The sequence below is a fragment of the Podarcis melisellensis genome (genome assembly GCF_964234715.1).
Source record: "Podarcis melisellensis genome assembly, chromosome: 13".
Classification (NCBI taxonomy): domain Eukaryota; kingdom Metazoa; phylum Chordata; class Lepidosauria; order Squamata; family Lacertidae; genus Podarcis; species Podarcis melisellensis.
Genome location: NC_138545.1, coordinates 38,877,491 through 38,898,060, shown reverse-complemented (window position 1 = coordinate 38,898,060; position 20,570 = coordinate 38,877,491). Strand labels below are relative to the sequence as shown.

The following is a 20,570-nucleotide window of genomic DNA, read 5'->3' as shown; positions in this document are numbered from 1 at the left end:
TTGGAAGATATGGCCCTACATTTGTGAGATGTAGTTTGTTCAAGGCGCTTAAGAGTTGTTGGGACGCGGGTGGTGCTGTGGTGTAAACCACAGAGGCTAGGGCTTGCCGATCAGAAGGTCGGCGGTTCGAATCCCCGCAACGGGGTGAGCTCCCGTTGCTCGGTCCCTGCTCCTGCCAACCTAGCAGTTCAAAAGCATGTCAAAGTGCAAGTAGATAAATAGGTACCGCCCCGGCGGGAAGGTAAACGGCGTTTCCATGCGCTGCTCTGGTTCACCAGAAGTTGCTTAGTCATGCTGGCCACATGACCCAGAAGCTGTACGCCGGCTCCTTCGACCAATAAAGCGAGATGAGCGCTGCAACCCCAGAGTCGTCTGCGACTGGACCTAATGGTCAGGGGTCCCTTTACCTTTACCCTTTAAGAGGTGGTGTACACCAGGGTGGTGTAACAATCAATTCCTTCTCTGGGAATCAAAGCTCTAGAAGAGGAATAGGGGGTACCCAACAACTCTCAGCATCCTTAACAAACTACAGCTCCCACAATCCTTCAGGAGAAGCCATGACTGTTTATAAAGTGATATCACAGTGCTTTAAATGCATGGCATGAATATGACCCTAGCTTTGCCTTCTGGAAAAGCAGAGAACCAACCAGCCTTTGACCTCTTCTGTATAGTAGCTCTTCAGTTTAATAAAAAAATGCAATAGGTAAGGGGGGGGGCAGGAATGGGCTAAGCCAATGGTAACGACCAGGGCCCCGCAATCATCACCTGAAGCCCTTCCTCATGTGCCTCTTCCGCAACAGATCTGGAGAACGGGCCTTTTCTGTGGTGGCCCCCTGCTTGTGAAATGGTCTCCCCAGGGCAGGGAGGCTCGCCCGGCACCCTCATTACAGATATTTAGGCACCAAGCAAAAACATTCCTCTTCTTCTAGACGTTTGGCTAATTGAACAGTCTATGGTCTTTTAAAATGGGGATGGGGGTTGTTTTTTATATTTAAGCATTTTTGTGTTTTTGTATTGAAAACTGGCCTGACGTCCTTAGAGGAAGAGTGATATAGATATTTTAATGAAGATACATAGGGTTGCCATACGTCTGGATTTTGGCAGCCCATGTCTGCAGTGCTGATCTTGCCATTTATCCATAAAAATAGCTCAAAAACGGCATTTTTAAAGTGATTTTGCGCCCCCCAAAAAGAAAAAGCACAACAACTTTTCTGTCTGGATATTCACTGTTTGACATACGGCAACCCTAAATGTACATGAATAAATAAATAAATGTACTTTGATGGAAAAAGAGGGCTAGCACCAGCATACAAAAAGAGTGTCTCTGTTTTCAAAGCGGTGGGGACACAAAAACGCTCACTCACTAATATAATTAGCAACACAGAACTGGTTTCTTACCTGCAATAGACAACCTTTCCCACTCCACTCATGCATTCCCCAACACAGTCACAGTGACTCTTCGAAAACAACAGGCTGACTCTCCCTGTGCAAGCAGGTGTGACACCCTCCGCCCATTCCAGTCAAGAGGAAAAATACATTCTACGCGGAACAATCACAAACTCCAGCACACGTTTTATTGGTTTTGCATCGTTTAGTTTTTTCCTTCTTTTTCGGTTTTCCGAGAACTTAAAAAGGTTCTTGTGTTTTGGAAGAGGGGGGATATTTTCCTTGTCAGGAAAAGGACAGCACACATTGCTAAACAAAGCATAAAGACTGGAAGGGCTATTACGTCGGGGGCGAGAGAGTGCTGGGCAAGCTACTAGCCTCACTTCCTGACTGCGACGGAAAAGCTGCGCAGCTCCCACTCATTTCTGACCTACTGCAAGGAACGCCATGTACCCCTTTGCAATTTTCCTCCTGGAGGATGAGAAACGCAACTTTTCCTTTAAGAAGATTCCCTCCAGCCACAAAAATAAAAACAAAAACCTACCTCTTCCCCCTACCCCAGTCCAACCTGTGCTTTGGAACAGGTAGAAATCCAACAGACAGATTTCCCCAAAAACCTAACATTTGTTGGGAGAAGCTTCCTGGTTGAATTTATGTTAGCCAGCAATTACAGGCCCAGGAGTTAAGCGCTTGCAGCCCTGCATCTCTGTGCAAGCCAATCTGCGACTCCAGCCCAATAATTCCTCTAGCCAACTTCATCCCGGTTCCCCGGACATGCTAGCAAAATTGGACTTTCACACTCCTTTTCTCTCTCTTTCCCAACTTCACTCGTCAAGACAGCCACTCGAGAGTTCTTAACCCCATATATCATTCCTACGGCCTTCTGCAGGAAAAAAGAAAACGAGATGTCCTGGAAATTGCCCCTCCCAATATCCTCCCTTTGGAGAAACCCAGCACCTCGCTCCAAAATGAAGAGTCAGCAGATTTAAGGCAAAAGGCAAAGGAAGTCCTTGCTTAGCCCAAGGAACTCGCTGTGATGCACTAGCAGAAATGGCTTTTCACAAAAGGGATCACGTATAAGCAGAGAAGAGAGGTCTGCTATGCCATAGTGGCCGGAAGCAGAACCGGGTAGTCAGACACATTTATATCACCGACTGCCACATGCCAGGAAACGCACAAGGGTTGGACAGAACCATCATAGCCTGCCTGTAAAGCTAGACACATATACACACACACACACCCCTTCAAAGACCTGGCTGGTCGCTGTTGGAAGACATAGCATGACTCATCTCACAGGTCTTAACTGGTCGCACCAGGAGACCTGCCACCATTTGGGCACTGCATCCTTTATTCCACACTGTCCCAGGACAGGCCAAGTCTTTAAAAAGCAAGGGGGAAGCCAGGGACTCCTATTTCCCGAAGGAGAGGGGAGGAGGACGGATCTCGTACTGTCACTCCCAGACTGACAGTGTAGAAACGGGAGGACGTGCAGCTTCTTCCTCCCCCACAACACATGCAGCAGCCAGCACAACAGGGTGGGGCAGAGTGCTTCAGGGCAGGCCCCAACGTGGATCCATAGGCGCCAGGGGTCACCTGACTGTGCTCAGCCAGTTCCCAGCTTCGCTCGACTCATGGGGCACGACCAGCAGCAACTCGCAAGGGCCCTGGGACAGTATTTCCTGCAGGAACACCCTGTGGTGAAGAAGAGGGAAGGAAGAAGAGGTCATGGACAAGAATGTAGAAAGCTGCCATTGGTCCATCTAGCTCAGTGTTGTCTATACCTGAAGGAGTGTCACCACCCCCATCGTTCAGCCCGGACACTGAGGTCCAGCTCCAAGGGCCTTCTGGTGGTTCCCTCGCTGTGAGAAGTGAGATTACAGGGAACTAGGCAGAGGGCCTTCTCGGTAGTGGCACCTGCCCTGTGGAACGCCCTCCCACCAGATGTCAAGGAGATAAACAACTATGGTGGAACCTCTACTCACGACCACAATCTGTTTTGGAGGCCCATCTGGAAGTCGAAACGGGTTGCTGGGAGAGGCGTCGTTGTGCGCAGGTGCAGTGCACATGTGCGAATGGCCATTGGCACTTCTGCGCATGCGCAAACAGCGATAGATGCTCCTGCACATGTGCGAACGGCGGCAATCCCGTCGGTTACTTCTGGGTTTGCCGCAGACGTTGGGCGAAATGGACGCAAGCGGAGGCTGACGTAAGAAGAGGTTTGACTGTATCTGATTTCTAAAAGGCACAAGACTTCCAAGATATGTGAAGGCAGCCCTCTTTAGGGAAGTTTTTAATGTTTGTTTTATCGTGTTTTAAATATTCTATTGGGTGCCGCCCAGAGTAGCTGAAGAAACCCAGCCAGATGGGTGAGGTATAAATAATAAATTGTTATTGTTATTGCTGCTGCTGTTGTTGTTGTTATTACTCTTGACTAGCAGTAACAATTTGGGGGGCAATTGCTGGAGACACCAGCAATTGAATATTCTGGGATATTCTGCACAGAAGGCATGTGGTCAAAGGTTCTTCCCCAAACAGGATCTCGCAGGGATCTCTCAAAGCAAGCTCCAAACACCCATTGACAGAATTCCAGTTGCAGAACCGTCGCAGCACAAAATAGCCGTGGCTGTTTACCAAACTTCACCCTTGCCCTGCTGCCAGCTCACACCAGAAGGAAATTGCTCATTTTGCCTGGCACCAGTAAGACTTCCAAGTGGGGTGTAGCGTTTCAAGAGGAGGAACAAAATTCCAGGAGAGTTACTGGGCTGGTCTTTATCAAAGGCAAAAAGGCACTGCAGCGTCTCTGGGGAGTAGCTGGCTAACCGTGGCTTTTGAGGGGAAGAGGTTATATGCTTTGATGCTGTAGCAGCTGTTTAGATGATGGATGACATTCATGTCTCATGCGCCCAGATGACCAGACTGTGTTCTCCACGTTCCTACCATCTTGTGCCTCCTCACGTGGTTAGCTTGGTTGATCCTGAAATGACCCTTTTGCTAGGTGCACACCCCAATTTTGATACTCTATTTCATGAATCCGATGAAAGAATGGGAAAAAATATTGCCTGCACGATTTCTGGCTACAAGAAGTCGGTCTGGTTTTCTCAATTTAGTTCCTCTTTAATGACTTGCCTCTTTAATGAGGTTTTCAACGCAACTTACAACCCAAAGTCAGTCACATACATTCTGAAAGTGGGACACACAGCAACAGAACCAGCAGCGCCACAGTCTAGTGATAGAACACATGCGCTGTTTGCAGAAGGGCCTTTAGGTTCAGTTCCCAGAATATCCAGGTAAGTACTGGAAGAGATCTCTCTCTGAAATCCTGGAGAGCTTCTGGTGGTCAGTGTAGGCTGGGAAGTGGGAACCTGTAGCTCTCCAGATTGTTGCTGGACTACAGCTCCCATGATCCCAGACAACTGGGTTGATGGGAGTTGAAGTCCAACATTCTGGAGGGTCACAGTGTCCCCATTCCTGGTGTAGATGATACAGTGGTACCTCTGGATACGCACAGCTCTGGTTGCGTATTCTTTGGGTTATGCATGCAGCAAACCCGGAAGTATTTTTCTGGGTTTCGCCAGGTGCGCATGCGCAGAAGCACTCTACTGCACATGTGCATGCTCAGAACAGGCACCTCCGGTTGCGAATTCCTCAGGATCCGACCGGAGCTCTGGAACGGATCCCGTGTACAACTGTACTTAGTTACATGGACCAAAGCTCTTACTTGGTGCAAGGCAACTGCCTGTGATTGTAACAGGCAGGGAACAAACGACCTATCACATTATTATTACTTGTCAAAAGTTCAGCAGAACGAAATTGTTTTTAAGTCGCTGCTGGACTGACATCTTATCCTCTTGAAAAGCCAAGGGCTCCCACTCCGTCGGATTTCTTTTCTTTACCATTTTTAATACGTATAAAAATCGTGGGTGGCAAATGCCACCTTTAAAGCAATTACCTGCTGTCTGAGAAGAGTAAATGCCTGCTCTGTGACACATCCATGCATCACCTTGTGAAACGAAGCACTCCGGGGCTACTGCTATTTCCTCATGAGCAGCTGGAATCCATATGCTAGCCTGCCCCTTACTCGGAAGCGAGTAACACTGCTCAGCTGGTGCCGCTCACAAGTAAGGACACAAAAGGACTGCACCCTCAGAACTCTTTAGCAGCCTGAGTTTTAACACGGTGTCTGCAAACTGGGAGGATAGTTGCCAAAAGACTCACTGGAAAGAATATCCCCTAAGTTGAGACAATTTACCTCCAGTGACCACCCGTCTATCCTCCCCAAAGGAAGAGGAACCTGGAAAACAGCCTCGGTGAGGACCTCAGGAAAAGGGCAGGTTCCTACAGGAGAAGGTGGTTCATCATCATCATCATCATCATCTGCTGCCCATCTGACAGGGTTGTCCCAGCCACTCTAGGTGGCACCCAACAAAAAAAAAAACTTCATTAAAACTTCCAAAAAGCCATTATAAACTTCCCTGAACAGGACTAGGGCTGCCTTCAGATGTCTTCTAAAAGTCAGCCAGTTGGGCATTCCACAGGACAGGTGCCACTACCAAGAAGGCCCTCTGCCTGGTTCCCTGTAGCTTCACTTCTCGCAATGCGAGAACCACCAGAAGGTCCTCAGAGCTGGACCTCCGTGTCCTGGCTGAACGATGGAGGTGAAGCATTCTTCAGATACTCTGGCCCTAGGCAATGAGCTGGTTTCAGGCGTTGTCTCTCATCAGTGGCAGAAACAGAAGCACCTCTTCTGCAGCATCAGTAGTTGCAAGTAGAAAAATGGGGCAACATTATGGTCCCTCTGGTCCATTTCCCCAGTATAACTCTGGCTTAACCCATCATGCAAAGAATATCATCAGACAGATACGCAAATGGGGACTGGAAGAGACCCGACTGTTTTCCAGAGCAAGACTTTGCTAAGTACCTCGGGGCTGGCTTCTGCCTGCCCCTCCTGCAAAGGAACCCTACTTTTCAGCCTCATTTTAAAATGGCTTTTTGCTCAGGATTCCGGGCGCAGTCTTCAGCGAGGAAGACGTTTCATTAAATCAGTTCATCTTGCCACCTGCGTGTCTCATGCAAGACTGCGTCAAGGTCACAGTGACTGTGCAGAAATCCACAGAGCACATATTCCAGCACATAACCCTCAAGAGCTGGTGTAATATGTTCCCGGGATCCAACAAGCTGACAGAAAATCTACCTTTCGGTATCCAGGCAGTTTTTGATCTATTTATTTTTTTTTAACTGGTTTTTGACCTGGGTCTAACAGCTCCAATTTGGCTGAAGCATCGTAAACTGCAAAAAGCATGCATGCCTGGATGAAATCTGCTGGTGAGGTGTGTGACTCTAATGGTTGGTATTGGCGTGAGGCAAGCTGGCTTTGCCATTTTCTATTCTGTACTCCCAAATACAGTGGACGCTAGGGTTGTGAACGTGATCCGTGCAGGATGCACATTGGCAACCTGCAGCGTTCGCAACCCGCATCTGCGCATGCGCAGGTTGCCATTCAGCGCTTCTGCGCAGTGGCGTAGCGTGGGTTGTCAGCACCCGGGGCAAGGCAAGTAATTTGCGCCCCCTAACCCGTGGATTTGCGCCCCCTAACCCTAACCCGTGGATTTGCGCCCCCTAACCCTAACCCCCAGATGTTGCGCCCGGTGCAGCCGCCCCCCCTGCACCCCCACGCTACGCCACTGCTTCTGCGCATAGCACGATTTAGCACTTCTGCGCATGCGTGACCGCTGAAACCCGGAAATAACCCGTTCCGGTACTTCCAGGTTTCGGTGGTCCGCAACCTGATAAAACGCAACTTGAAGCGGCTGTAACCTGAGGTATGACTGTACACCATATACTGTTAAGCCTGTATTTTATGGGCAAAAGGTTCTTACGCTTATGTTATACATTCCACTCGCATGCAACCATGTTTACATGGGTCACTGTGTAATTAATAAATTAATTGGTCTTCTCTCGCTCAGGACTGCTGCTCAGAAAAGAGCGGTGAAAGGTGTGCCGGGCAGCGGCCCTCAATATGGGAAGACTCAGGACAGGCTGGGCAGCGACCCCGAGCGACTTCCAGGCAACAGCTGCAGCGGCATATATGAGTCTCTTTCTCTCTCTCCTCCCCCCAATTGAAGTGGGGTGGTTCCCCACTTTATGCAATTTCACTTATGCGTGCGGGGGCCCAGAACATAAATCCCGCATAATTGTGTGTGGGAGGGAGAGCACCTGCAACCTTCTGAATAAAGCATTGCATTTATCCTTGCACAGCTGCTTGAAGTGAACTTGGTTCTGAATCCCGTACCTTTGTCACACGCTGCCGAGTTCCCTTGTGTAACTCAAAAGGCAGTGAGTGGGCTGTTTGGCTCGTGTCTTTGTGAATCCCAAAGATGTCCAGAGAACAACGTCAGTTTCCTCTGAGCTCAGGAATGGGGGGGCTACAGAGGTGGTGGCAGTAACATCTCCCAGATATATCTCTCTCAAATATGTCTTTCATGCTGGCAGCTCAGAATAACAAAACCATAATAGTAATGATAAATTTATTATAGAATGTATTATTTATAAGTCGCCCATCTGGCTGGGTTTCCCCATCCAATGTGGGCGGCTCCCAACAGAATATTAAAAGCACAATAAAACATCAAACATTAAAAACTTCCCTAAACAGGGCCCCCTTCAGATGTCTTCTAAAAGTCAGATACAGTCATACCTCGGGTTACAGCCGCTTCAGGTTGCGTTTTTTTAGGTTGCGGACCGTCGAAACCCGGAAGTACCGGAATGGGTTACTTCTGGGTTTTAGCGGTTGTGCATGCGCAGAAGCGCTAAATCACACTTTGCGCATGCAGAGAAGCACCAAATCGCAACCCGCACATGCGCAGATGCAGGTTGCGAACACTGTGGGTTGCGAACGTGCATCACGCACGGATCACATTCGCAACATGAGCATCTACTGTAGTTGTTTATTTCCTTGACATCTGATGGGAGGACGTTCCACAGGGCGGGCGCCACTACCAAGAAGACGCTCTGCCTGGTTCCCTGTAACCTCATTCTCGCAGTGAGGGAACCGCCAGAAGGCCGTTGGAGCTGGACTTCAATGTCCAGGCAGAACAATGGGGGTGGAGACGCTCCTTTACATGTTGGCAGTGGCGAAATTTTTAAACTACACAAACTTCTTTTTACCACCTAGAATATTCTTGGGACCCATGTATCTTCAGGCTCCTCCTCCTGTATATTCATTCTCCGTCTCCACCTTTGCTCTCTCTCCCACTGCCCTTTCCAACTCTACATTCTGTGATTCTATGAATAACCTTCCAAGGAAAGCTTGTCAGGACCCAACACTTCATACTCTTCTAGAGGCCTGGCAAAGAGAAGGCAAGACTATTCCACAAGTCTTTTAACCAAGTTTTCTGATGCTCTTGTTATTTAAGCAACGTTTACCTCCAAAACGGATGGTGTTTGGTTTTCCAGTAAGGTTCTAATGTATTTCTTATTTATTGCCGAATGGCCATCTAGCAGGAATGCTATCGCAGCGGATTCCTTTAAATCAGCAAAATGAGCTTTGAGGTCTTCTTTCTCACACTATAAATTCTATTCCACTGCATGATCTGGTTTGGTATAAGCCAACTCTGATTCGTTTTGGGGTGTGAGGAGGATAAAGGAGGCAGGATAGAAAGTATTTAAAAATAAATCACTGGGACTACACAGTAAAGGTAAAGGTAAAGGGACCCCTGTGACCGACTCTGGGGTTGCGGCACTCATCTCGCTTTACTGGCCGAGGGAGCCGGCGTACAGCTTCCAGATCATGTGGCCAGCATGACTAAGCCGCTTCTGGCGAACCAGAGCAGCGCACGGAAATGCCATTTACCTTCCCGCCGGAGCGGGACCTATTTATCTACTTGCGCTTTGACGTGCTTTCGAACTGCTAGGTTGGCAGGAGCTGGGACCGAGCAACAGGAGCTCACCCCGTCACAGGGATTCGAACCGCCGACCTTCTGATCGGCAAGTCCTAGGCTCTGTGGTTTAACCCACAGCGCCACCCGCGTCCCTGGGACTACACAGTAGTTGTCCCCAAACCAGCCACAGGAGCAGTACCTGAGGTCAGATTCACCACCGATTGGAGCCGGACCCTTCAGCTTGGAGTCAAGGTTGTAGTAGGTGCCGTCAAGCTGGCGCACGGCGATCCAGTGGCGGCGCCTCACTGGGAGGGACAGGAAGCCCAGACACACGTTGGACGGGACGTTGATGATGAAACCAAGAACCCCTTCCAGGGACAGCTGCTCTAGGGGCCTAAGGCACAAAGGGAGATGAGACTTGTCAAAGAGGGTAGGAGTCTAGAGAGAGACACAGATTTCTCAAGAGACTCGCAGAAACTCAATGGTGTCGAGCTGTTGAGAAGCTAAGGCAGATCTCAACCAGGGTGGATTTGATTTAAATCACTAGTCAGTAAGACTTGATTTAAATCTTTTTTCTTTTCCTTTTTTACAGAAAGACTCATTCTTGCTGTATAATCTTAATATTTACAACCAGACGGAGGTTTCGTTTTCGGAATAATAAATTTTCAGAGTAGCTTTTACAGTTATATCAAAAATTACTGATTTGGTTATACTATTAGAAATACATAGACTGATAACTACAAAATTATTGTGAAGTTTAATAAGTTAACTGTTTATATTTGGACAACTTTTCTGCCATACTTTATTGGGAGGAGAAAAATAATCATTTCCTTAATAATAATTTAAACGATTTATTTAACTAAAACAGTAACATTATAGCACATGTATCCATGTTTGTTAACTGATGTGGCTAAACAATTTAAAAAAAAACTTAGACTGAGTTTTAGCACACATGAAAAACTTACACATATCCTTATTTCCTGATGAATAGCCTTTGAACTATAATGTAACAAATACAAAATGATATTTAGAAAGATTTTTCCTCCGAAAGCATTTTATTTTAAAAATCCAATTTCAATTTTAAAAATCTGATTTAATTTTTTTTAATCCACCCTGGTCTCAACACAGTCAGTCCTTGAGAAAGGAGATTATCTGGGAGCAAAATGTCACTTCCACATTCTCCAGAATTCCAGGTCCAACTTTTTAAATGGGAGCAATTCACGGTAGAGGACAACAAAAACACCCTATGGCAGGCATGTCCAACTACCAAGAGACTGTGATCTACTCCCACTATAACAAAACTGGCAGCGATCTACTCATTAGATTGACCAAAGTTGTTCAGCTTTTTGCAAGGAGGAAGACCAGGGACGCCCCGCAATCGACCGGTAAATTGCGGTTGACCTGTTGTACATGCCTACCCTATGGGGACTGCAATCATATAAAAAGAGCAAATGGTGGGAGATTTCAGCGGCTGCCTCAAGTTCCATGAGACTTTGGTCTTCCTTACTCAACATTGCAGCGCAGACCAATTCACCTCGGGTGCTCGCAATTTATCTCCATGCACACAGGTAACATGGGGAGGTGAAACGGGGACACTTCCTGCCGCGTTGAGCCAGCAAGAGCCCCTCCATGAGCTCAGCTGGGACTAGACGCCGATTGGCTGCCCTCTTTCTCTCCAAACGCTATCACTGCAGTGACCACTCCATCCGGTTATTAGACCTGAAGATGCTATGGAAATCTGCTTAGTTTCCTTCCCCCTCCCGCCTCTCCCTTCACTTCTCATTCTGTTTTCCTTTCATATAATAGAATTGCACCTTAGATTGTCAGCTGTGGCCCCCAGCAATTCGGCAGAAAGGCATCCCATAAACGTAATAAAGAAAGAAGCTAAAAGAGGAAGGTGGGAGAGGATCTGCCAATGGGAGGGAGAAGGACAGGAGCATGGCAAGTCGGCCACCGTAGCAAAGGCAAGCCGAGAAATGATGGGGAGCCTGCAAAGTTGCGTGCACCAAGGGAAGCAGATACACAACACCAGGCAAAGGTTGCTGCTTTTCTCACCTCCGTTTGTCCCACCAGATGGCTTCTAGACCCACACTCTGAAGAGCTGCCATGATGACGTTGACATCATAATTCCCGGTGCCCAGAAAGCTGCGGTGTGGGTTCCACCTGGCATCTGGGGCCAGCCTGTTGGAGGGAAGGAAGGAGGGACTCATTGTAAGAATCAGAGGGCTGGACACCAGTGAAAGAATAAGGCACAGGACCCCAATCCAAGAATTACTGTTTCGAATTATTATTAATGTGTACCCCACCCATCTGACTGGGTCACCCCAGCCACTCTGGGCGGCTTCCAGCATATATAAAAACATAGTAAAACATAGTAAAACATTAAACCTTAACAAGCTTCCCTACACATGGTTGCCTTCAGATGTTTCCTAAATGTTATATACAGTCATACCTCGGGATAAATACGCTTCGGGTTGCGCTCCACGGAGACCCGGAAGTAACGGAGCGCGTTACTTCCGGGTTTCACCACTCGCGCATGCGCAGATGGTCAAAATGACGTCTCGCGCATGAGCAGAAGCGGCGAAATGCGACCCGCACACACGCAGACATGTCTTACGTTTCGTTCGGGATGTGAACGGGGCTCCGGAACAGATCCCGTTCACATCCCGAGGTACCACCTCTGGTTACGTACTTAATTCATTCCGGAGGTCCGTTCTTAACCTGAAACTGATCTTAACCTGAAGCACCACTTTAGCTAATGGGGCCTCCCGCTGCTGCCGCGACGCTGTCGCACGATTTCTGTTCTCATCCTGAAGCAAAGTTCTTAACCCGAGGTACTATTTCTGGGTTAGCGGAGTCTGTAACCTGAAGCATATGTAACCCGAGGTACCACTGTAATTACTCAACGCCTTAACATCTGATGGCAGGGTGTTCCACAGGACAGTTGCCACTACCACGAAGGCCCTCTGCCTGGTTCCCTGCAGCTTCACTTATTGTAGTGAGGGAACCTCAGTGTCTGGGCTGAGCGATGGGGGTCGAGATGCTCCTTCAGGTATACAGGGCCGAGGGCATTTAGGGCTTTAACCACATCATGTTGTCTCTCCTCAATACCCACCTTCTGTGGTCAGCACAACCCCTTAGTCCATATGTATGATTTAACCTAAGTACATCATTGCTGAATTGCATTGCAAACTCCCCCAGCCCAATGATGTTGTTATTTCTTTTTTATCATCCTGCAAATTTACTCATTTATTATCAACCTACAGATTTTTGGTTCTCCTAAGTTTGTGCCGAATAAAATATGTGCCTTTCACACATCCTGATCTCTTTCTGCCCATTTCAAGTTTGTAGAAACTTGTCCCCAGAGAGAGTTACCCTCAAAATATATCGAGAATAAAAGATGTGTACAGTACTTCTTTCTATTCAACTGCCTCCTCTGCTTTTCCGGAGAAATATTATACCCCAGGGAGGTGTGCTTGCCCCGAACAACGTTGTATAAAAATGAACAATCAATCAACAGATCTATACGGCAAAAGAAGCAGTATTTCAGATGCTGACTTCACACCTGTTCCATCCTCTGGAGTGGCTGCCGAGTGCAAGATATATATCTGCACTGTGCTAATTAAAGTACCACGATGACCAGTGGATTTAAGTGACTAAAGGAAACAGCGTCTCCCGCAAAAGACCTTGGGAGTTGCCCAGTCCATCCATCAACTGTCAAGGACACAGGTGGACCATCCCTTTGGTGACAGACACACAGAATTAGTGCCCTACCCTAGTGCAGCGCTCCTGAATTTAAAGGCGCATGAGAAGAGACTGGCAGGTCCATGCCAAGCAGAAGGGGTGATGTGCCACCATGTGCCGATGCAGAACTGTGTTTTAAAGATGATTCACTGAAAGCTAGTTAAGCACAAGCTATGCCAAAGCTCACACGCAGTGTTCAAAATTAGCCATCGCTTTTGACCACTTTTGGCTCGGAGAAGATGCCTGGGAGCCAGGATGATGCCTCCATCTGGAGGGATCATTGGATCTGGACTGTTTCTTTCACACACTAACACCCCATCCTGTAGAATTCCATCAGTTGTATTTTATCTGCACAAACGGAATGAATTTCTGGAACCAAAATGCTTTTTCTGGGCAGCCTGGGCAGGAGCAGTTACCATCAAGAAAGAGGTTGGAACCAGCCAATATATATATGGGGGGGACGGACTGTCCGTGCATCCAGCTTCTTTACTTCTTTAAGTTCTCAAAGCTCTTAACCTAGCTCAAGGTTGTCATCTGATCTAGCCAGATCTATAGCTGAGAATCAATCACAGTCAGTCCATCATTTGAAAAATAAGATTTGAGAGCTGCCCTGCCCCTAAATGGCAATGAGACATTCCATTATGGCAACTGTAACTTTGGTTTAGAGAGCTGTTTGGCGCCTAGCTTATACAGTGGTACCTCGGGTTAAGTACTTAATTCGTTCCAGAGGTCCGTTCTTAACCTGAAACTGTTCTTAACCTGAAGCACCACTTTAGCTCATGGGGCCTCCCACTGCCGCACGATTTCTGCTCTCATCCTGAAGCAAAGTTCTTAACCCGAGGTACTATTTCTGGGTTAGCGGAGTCTGTAACCTGAAGCGTCTGTAACCCGAGGTACCACTGTATATCTGAGTTTCTTACACTGCTCACATGCATTTCATGGTACTGTGGGGGCTGTCTATGGGGTTCTCCAGCAGCCAGCCTGGAGGTTCTAGTCCTCAAGGCTGCCAGATTTGGGGGGCACAGCAGGAAATATGAAGGAGATACAGCTTTCGCCTTCCTCTCCCCCTCCCTCCTTGAAAAAACAACTGACTGTCGGGGAGTTTTAAAAGGCGACTGTAATAAGCCATTTACAGAGCTGAAAGGCTGTTAGGGCATTGATAAAAGGATCCTGCATACAGAGAAAAGTCTCCTCTGGGAATCTTGAAAGCAGATACAGAGGTATTAGCGAGAGGCGAAAGCACAAGACGTTCCAGCCACTCACTTCTTGCAGATCTCATCCGCCGCCTCTTGCGTGAAAATTCGTTCCTGCAGGACGTTGTTGAGGGCATGGACGGCACACAGCTCCAGCCGCTGCCGCTCATGGTAAACCCCAGGGGCTTCGTTTCGTCCGGACCCGGACATCACATCTACACAGGTCCAAGAGGTTCTTCCTGCAAGAGATCAGCCCTGGAAAGAAAGTCCAATGATGAAATCACAGACGACAGAGAAGGCAGGGAAATCAATGCAATTGCATTAGTGAGCCTGGCTGGTAGTTTCACATCAACTATGTGTTCCTTGGCCTTTCTCACTTTGGCCCCTTTCCTCTTTGCCCGTTCTGTCTCATCATTTCCCTTACCCTCTCAAGCGGCTTCCTTTGGTCTTCTCGGCTACCCCTTTGCCTACTCTACTCTGAACCTCTTTTAAGTTGCCCTAAGCCTAACACCTTCTCAAGTCACCTGCCTTCTCTTCTACTCATCTCCAAGGCATTCCTACCTGCCACACCCCCTCTCTTGCATCACAGCAGCTCAGCCAATGGCAGCCAGAGACTCTCTTGCCTGCTCCCACCCGACTCCAGCATCAGGGAAGTCCCAACCAATCACTGCTGAGACTTTGACCATCATCAACAACATCATCACAGAAGCCACAAGTGCATAACGACAAATGTAAACTTCCATGGCAGAAAGGCAGTATCTGAATGCAACAAATAACATGGCCCCACAAAAATGAATACTCCTAAAGTCTAAGAGATGGAAGAGAAAGAATCAAAACACATATTACTAAGCCACACAGAAACCAAATATTTTAGCCACTAGAGTAGTAGAAAAAAAAGAGTGATTAAAGAAATCACACCAAGATCCATTTATTGGTGAAATTTATTGTTTATTGATGTATTTTTATACTGCCCTTCAACGCAGCAGTCACAGAAGAGCGTACAACTAATTAAAATACAACAAAATATAATACATGATACAATTTTCACATGATCAAATACATGATCAAAATTCACATAAAATTCATGCAACTAATGTAGCTGCAGCATTAAAACTGACTTCACCGAAAGCATTTTGAACCATTAGGTCTAAGACAGTCATTCCTCCAAAATATACAGCAGAACCCTGTCTACTCTGATGTAAGTTGTATTGAATTCAATAATCCTGGGTAAGTAGTGTTAGGATTGCAGACTAAAGGCACTTAACGTTTAAAGATCAAAACCGTTTTCCCCCTTCCACCCTACTTTATTTTGTTTTAACAGGAACAGAAGAGCTCTACTGCAATTTGCTAAAGCTATAATTGTCCAAACCAGTCCTCACTAGCTAAGTTCCCCAGGCAAGCAAGGTAATGCCAGCAGAGCAGTGCCAATTCATGTCACAACTGTACTGGCTTTTTAAAAAGGTTCCCTAAAATATAGTAGCTACCGATATACATTCTAGGAAGAAAGACACAGGGCTGCTACATTCAAACTGTGAAAGCAGATCCACAGATACTAAAGAACCCCCAAATTACTCCTGCCTTTTAATTCCAGTGGTCCTACTCTGAGTGAAGACAAGCATGGGGCAGGGAGGTATACTGGTTCATTTCGTTGTGTATTTTGTGTTTCCACCCTGTATTTTTATGTTGTAAACCGGACAAAGGACGGCATCCAAATTTAGTAAATGAATAGGAAGTTGAGATAATTCGAACCTGTTTTAGCATTTTAACTTTCCTTACGTTTCAAAGCGCCTGGATTTTATCGCCTGATCTTCTTGCAAAGCACTTTTGAGGGCTGCTGTTTTTCTTTGAAAGCAAGCAGCGTATAGATTTTTAGCTAACTAAACGAATAAAACAAACAAACAACATCGAACCGCCTGGACAGTAATTCCCCATGCCCAAAGTGAGTTTCCAAAAGCAATTATAAACATATTATTAAAAAGTCTAGCGGCCTACACGACAGCTGGCAGCTTACAGTCTTCTATTTCACCAGGAAATTTTTCCTAACCCCAATCATAGATACAACCATATTACTTTTGTATATATTTTTTAAAAAAAAACAGAGAGCGAGCTTACAGCTCCCAGTCCTTTTCTTTTCGCTAGAAAACTTTCCCTAATCGCAATTTAATAGGTTGCTGCACTGGGGGGAGCTGCTGATCCTTCTCTAGCAGGCTGGCAGCACTCTGTACATGCTCTAAAGCGCAGTTGTTTTAGTTAATGGTAAAGCCTCCAGTCTTAAAAGAAGCCCTCCCCTGTTGTTGTTGTTGTTAAATCCCCTTCCCCAGCCAGCTTCAGAGCCTGGCCAACAATACCCAGACTTCCCAGGAGGAGAAAAGCAACAACAATAATAACAATAAAAGCATCTTACCCTCGCGAAGCTGGGACTCCAGCAACTAAAACTCCGCGCCGTGCCCATCCCCGGGAGCCGCTTTCTTTGAAGGCCAGGCTGACAGTGCAAAGGGCGTGGGCGGCGAACTACCATTCCCGGCGAGCACTGGGAGAGGGCGGCGGGACTTCAGCTCCCGGCATGCCTCGCGGCGCCGGCCGGAAGGAACGCGGCGAAACCTCCCTTTCCCCCAGATCTGCGCCGGTGACGTAGTGTCGTGTGGGCGGAGACGAACTGCAGGCGCAGAAGCCACAAAGCGCGCTATGGCAACGGGGTGGCAATGCAGTTGAATGGCCAAGAAGGCCAAGCAAATGTGAACATAAAAATAAAATTAATGATAATAATATAGTCTAGGAGAGTGAAGAGAAAGAGTCAAAGCCCGGTCAGGGGCAGAAGGGCAGGGCTCCTGCGCCGTCCGCTACGAGCAACTTTGAATTTACCTTGCAAATTCCTCATTTGGAAATAGCTTGCATCTGCACGTCTGTAGGGACAGTGGTTAATGCAAACCGTCAGATGCGCTGCTGGATCAGTGATTAGTGGTTATTGTGTTTGTTTAAAAGCCAATAAAACGGGGGGGGGGTGGTTTTGAAATATTTTTTTTTATTTGATTTAATACGATCATATACAGTGGTACCTCGGGTTACATATGCTTCAGGTTACAGACGCTTCAGGTTACAGACTCCGCTAACCCAGAAATATTGCTTCGGGTTAAGAACTTTGCTTCAGGATAAGAACAGAAATCGTGCTCTGGTGGCGCAGCGGCAGCAGGAGGCCCCATTAGTTAAAGTGGTGCTTCAGGTTAAGAACAGTTTCAGGTTAAGAACAGACCTCTGGAACGAATTAAGTACTTAACCTGAGGTACCACTGTACAGTCATACCTCGGGCTGAATATGCTTCATGTTGAGCATGTTCGAGTTGCGCTCTGTGGCAACCCGGAAGTAACAGCGCATTACTTCTGGGTTTCACCTCTCGCGCATGCGCAGACGCTAAAAATGACGTCATGCGCAGAAGCGTCGAAAAGCAATGTGTGCGTGCGCAGATGTGCCATCGCTAGTTACGTTTGCTTCTGGATGCAAACGGGGCTCCGGAACGGATCCCGTTCGTATCCAGAGGTACCACTGTACATTCACATTTAAAGATTCCTTAGCCAGTGCCGGATTTACGTATAAGATAAACAAGCTATAGCTTAGGGCCCCACTCCCTTGGGGGGCCCCCAAATTATGAGTCTTTGTAAATTGTGTTTCTAAAGGAACTTTTGTTATTGCCAAATGCCAGTGTGTTTGCATTATTAAGTTTGTTATGAATAAAATATCATTTTAAGTTAGAGCTTAATAATTATTTCACTATTAATATACTTCTTAATTGTATTTCACTTCAACAATTACATTGATAAAATACATATTTTGTTATGTGCAAATGGCTTTAGATACCTATAGCATATATTCAACACAAAAAACAGTGACAACTTGTTGCTGACAAAGGACAGCTGGGACATATAAAGGGTCCATTACCTTCAGAAGCTTAGGGCCTCATCAAACCTAAATCTGGCCCTGCCTCTGACAGTAACAATTAGGAACAGAACAAGCCCAAAGTTCACTAAGGAATGGGAGTGCTATAAAAACTTATCTAGAAAAACATTGTTTTCAAATAAAACCTTTATTATGCTTTGATTAATTTCTGCAAAAGACAAAAACAGTTATAACCAAACAAGCTAATACCAAGACATGGAAAACATCTAAAGACGGCAGTTAAGGAAAAGGAAAAATAGATTCAAATTGAGGCGGTGGACGGAAGCCAACCCAAAATTTAGAATATTTAAGGTTTGATAATTAAATATAATAAGTACAGGGAACGGGTGGTGGGAAAGATACTTAGTGGCTATGCAATTTTTTTCTTTATTTCTTTTCTTATGTAACTGTTTATTCCTAGGTGTAGCTCGAATTAAGGATGGAAAATGTATATGGATGTATGCAAAACAGAACTTAATAATAATAAAAAAAAATTCCTCCAAACCTCTGGACTTCCCACCTTCCCCATTGTGGGTCCTATTATTAACCTTTTCTACTGCATATTTTTTTCAAAAGACCATATTTAATAGAACTCCATTATCTCCACAGTACTAGCTACATTACAAGTGTTATTGCAATCCCGCTAGTATTTTCATCTGCTGTCACTGGCCTCCAAGATAAAGGTGCTTCTCAGTAGCAGTCTTGGAGCCTCTCCTGCTTAAATTCCCTTTTCTATGCAGCTGTGTGTATATTAGGAGCCCTCGTCCTCCTTCTGCCCATCTGCCCATCCTAATAACACGTTCCTGGAACGGAGTCTTCATTTGTGCAATTTCCAGCCCACAAGCAGAAATCTCAGGGACGCGGGTGGCACTGTGGGTTAAACCACAGAGCCTAGGACTTGCCAATCAGAAGGTTGATGGTTCAAATCCCCGCGATGGGATGAGCTCCCGTTGTTCGGTCCCTGCTCCTGCCAACCTAGCAGTTCAAAAGCACGTCAAAGTGCAAGTAGATAAATAGGTACCACTCCGGCGGGAAGGTAAATGGTGTTTCCGTGCGCTGCTCTGGTTCTCCAGAAGGGGCTTAGTCATGCTGGCCGCATGACCCGGAAGCTGTACGCTGGCTCCCTCGGCCAATAAAGCGAGATGAGCGCCGCAACCCCAGAGTCGGCCACGACTGGACCTAATGGTCAGGGGTCCCTTTACCTTTACCTTTTAGCAGAAATCTCATGCTTTTCAAGAGCTCTGGCAGACAGAAGTTCACAGGTGCAGCTCATGCTACCGCTGCACCTTTGTTAGCAGAAGCTGACTGTTGGTGGCCGCCTGTCTGGAAAGGTGGCAACACTTAAAACTTTCATAGAGCTCTGAAAGGCCAAAATTCAGGCATGTCTTCCTAACATCTGACATTACTGCCAAGTATATGGTGTGGATTTGGCAAGAAGGAACTAGCAGGCACGCTTCTGACTCTCCGCAGTCATTGCTTCCTGGCTGTGCACTGCAATGTCCGACATAAATTTGCAAACAATCATCAACCAAAACAAAAAGGAAATTCCATAAATTCTCATGGACTCCTCTCCTTTGTGGGTCCTTACATTAATTTTTTTTCCTCCAGCATCTTCTCTGTTAATCCAATTCTTCATTCTAGGCAACTGCAATTTGTTTAAGTTTTAACACATTAGCATAGTATGTAACATAATACTTACGTATTATCAGAATAATAATATGTCTTACAGCAGGGGCAGCCAACACAGTTTCTCCGGATTTTTGGACTACAACTCCCATCATCCCTAACTATTCACCATGTTGTCTCTGGTTGTTAAGAGTTGTAGTCCACAACATCTAAAATACCCCATTTTGGCTAACCCTGCCTTACAGATCCACTGTCGCAGAGCTAGCGTACCCCCAAAACAATGTTTGAAGATCTCCAGCATTTCCACCACTCTGAGCAGATTCAGTCTCAAGATTCAGCTAGAGCTCTCTAACTTGGTACAAGGCAGATTCCTACATTCCTACAAAACCTCCTGTAATTTAAGCCCATTTGATCTAGTTCTGCTTTTGTCACAAAGACAGTTCTCCAGGTGTGTGTTCTAATGACCACTCAAGATGACCATCCCATTTTTCTTCGGCCATTTGTAGACACAGAGCCCCACAGCCCACTGTGTATTCAGCCAAGTGCTCCTCAAAATGCACTCTTAACAATGGCATTCTAAAGGCCCATTCTGAAATTTGGTGTACCGTGATGTGGCTGTTCAGGGCCATCCAATATATTTCAATGGCCATTCTCAGTCATTCGTTTTAGTGTCTTCTCTTCAGATGTCATGTTTCATCCTTCTAAAGTGGTACCTCTGAATGCGAACGGGATCTGTTTTGGAGCCCTGTTTGCATCCAGAAGTGAACGCAACCACCGACTGTGCATGCGCGGGTTGCGATTTGCCACTTCCGTGCCT

General features: G+C 46.6%; 1 protein-coding gene across 1 annotated transcript; it reads right to left on the bottom strand.

Annotated features, from left to right (window-relative positions):
- Nucleotides 1-1,552: 1,552 nt before the first annotated feature.
- On the bottom strand, nucleotides 1,553-16,754 carry JOSD2 (Josephin domain containing 2). Its single transcript, XM_081884478.1, has 5 exons — nucleotides 16,602-16,754; nucleotides 14,268-14,452; nucleotides 11,316-11,441; nucleotides 9,460-9,654; nucleotides 1,553-3,078 (listed from the first exon to the last, which is right to left on the bottom strand). Exons 2-5 carry the CDS (start codon nucleotides 14,405-14,407, stop codon nucleotides 2,976-2,978), a joined length of 564 nt encoding a protein of 187 aa, XP_081740604.1. The 5' UTR covers nucleotides 14,408-14,452; nucleotides 16,602-16,754; the 3' UTR covers nucleotides 1,553-2,975.
- Between the last annotated feature and the right edge of the window lie 3,816 nt (nucleotides 16,755-20,570).

Excerpts from the sequence above, each read along its gene's own strand:
- JOSD2 (XM_081884478.1), bottom strand. The coding sequence starts at position 14,407 with ATGTCCGGGTCCGGACGAAACGAAGCCCCTGGGGTTTACCATGAGCGG. Across the intron at positions 9,655-11,315 it reads ATCTGGTGGGACAAACGGAG|GCCCCTAGAGCAGCTGTCCC; the intron begins GTGAGAAAAGCA and ends TTTGTGCCTTAG. Across the intron at positions 3,079-9,459 it reads GGTGGTGAATCTGACCTCAG|GGTGTTCCTGCAGGAAATAC; the intron begins GTACTGCTCCTG and ends TCTTCACCACAG.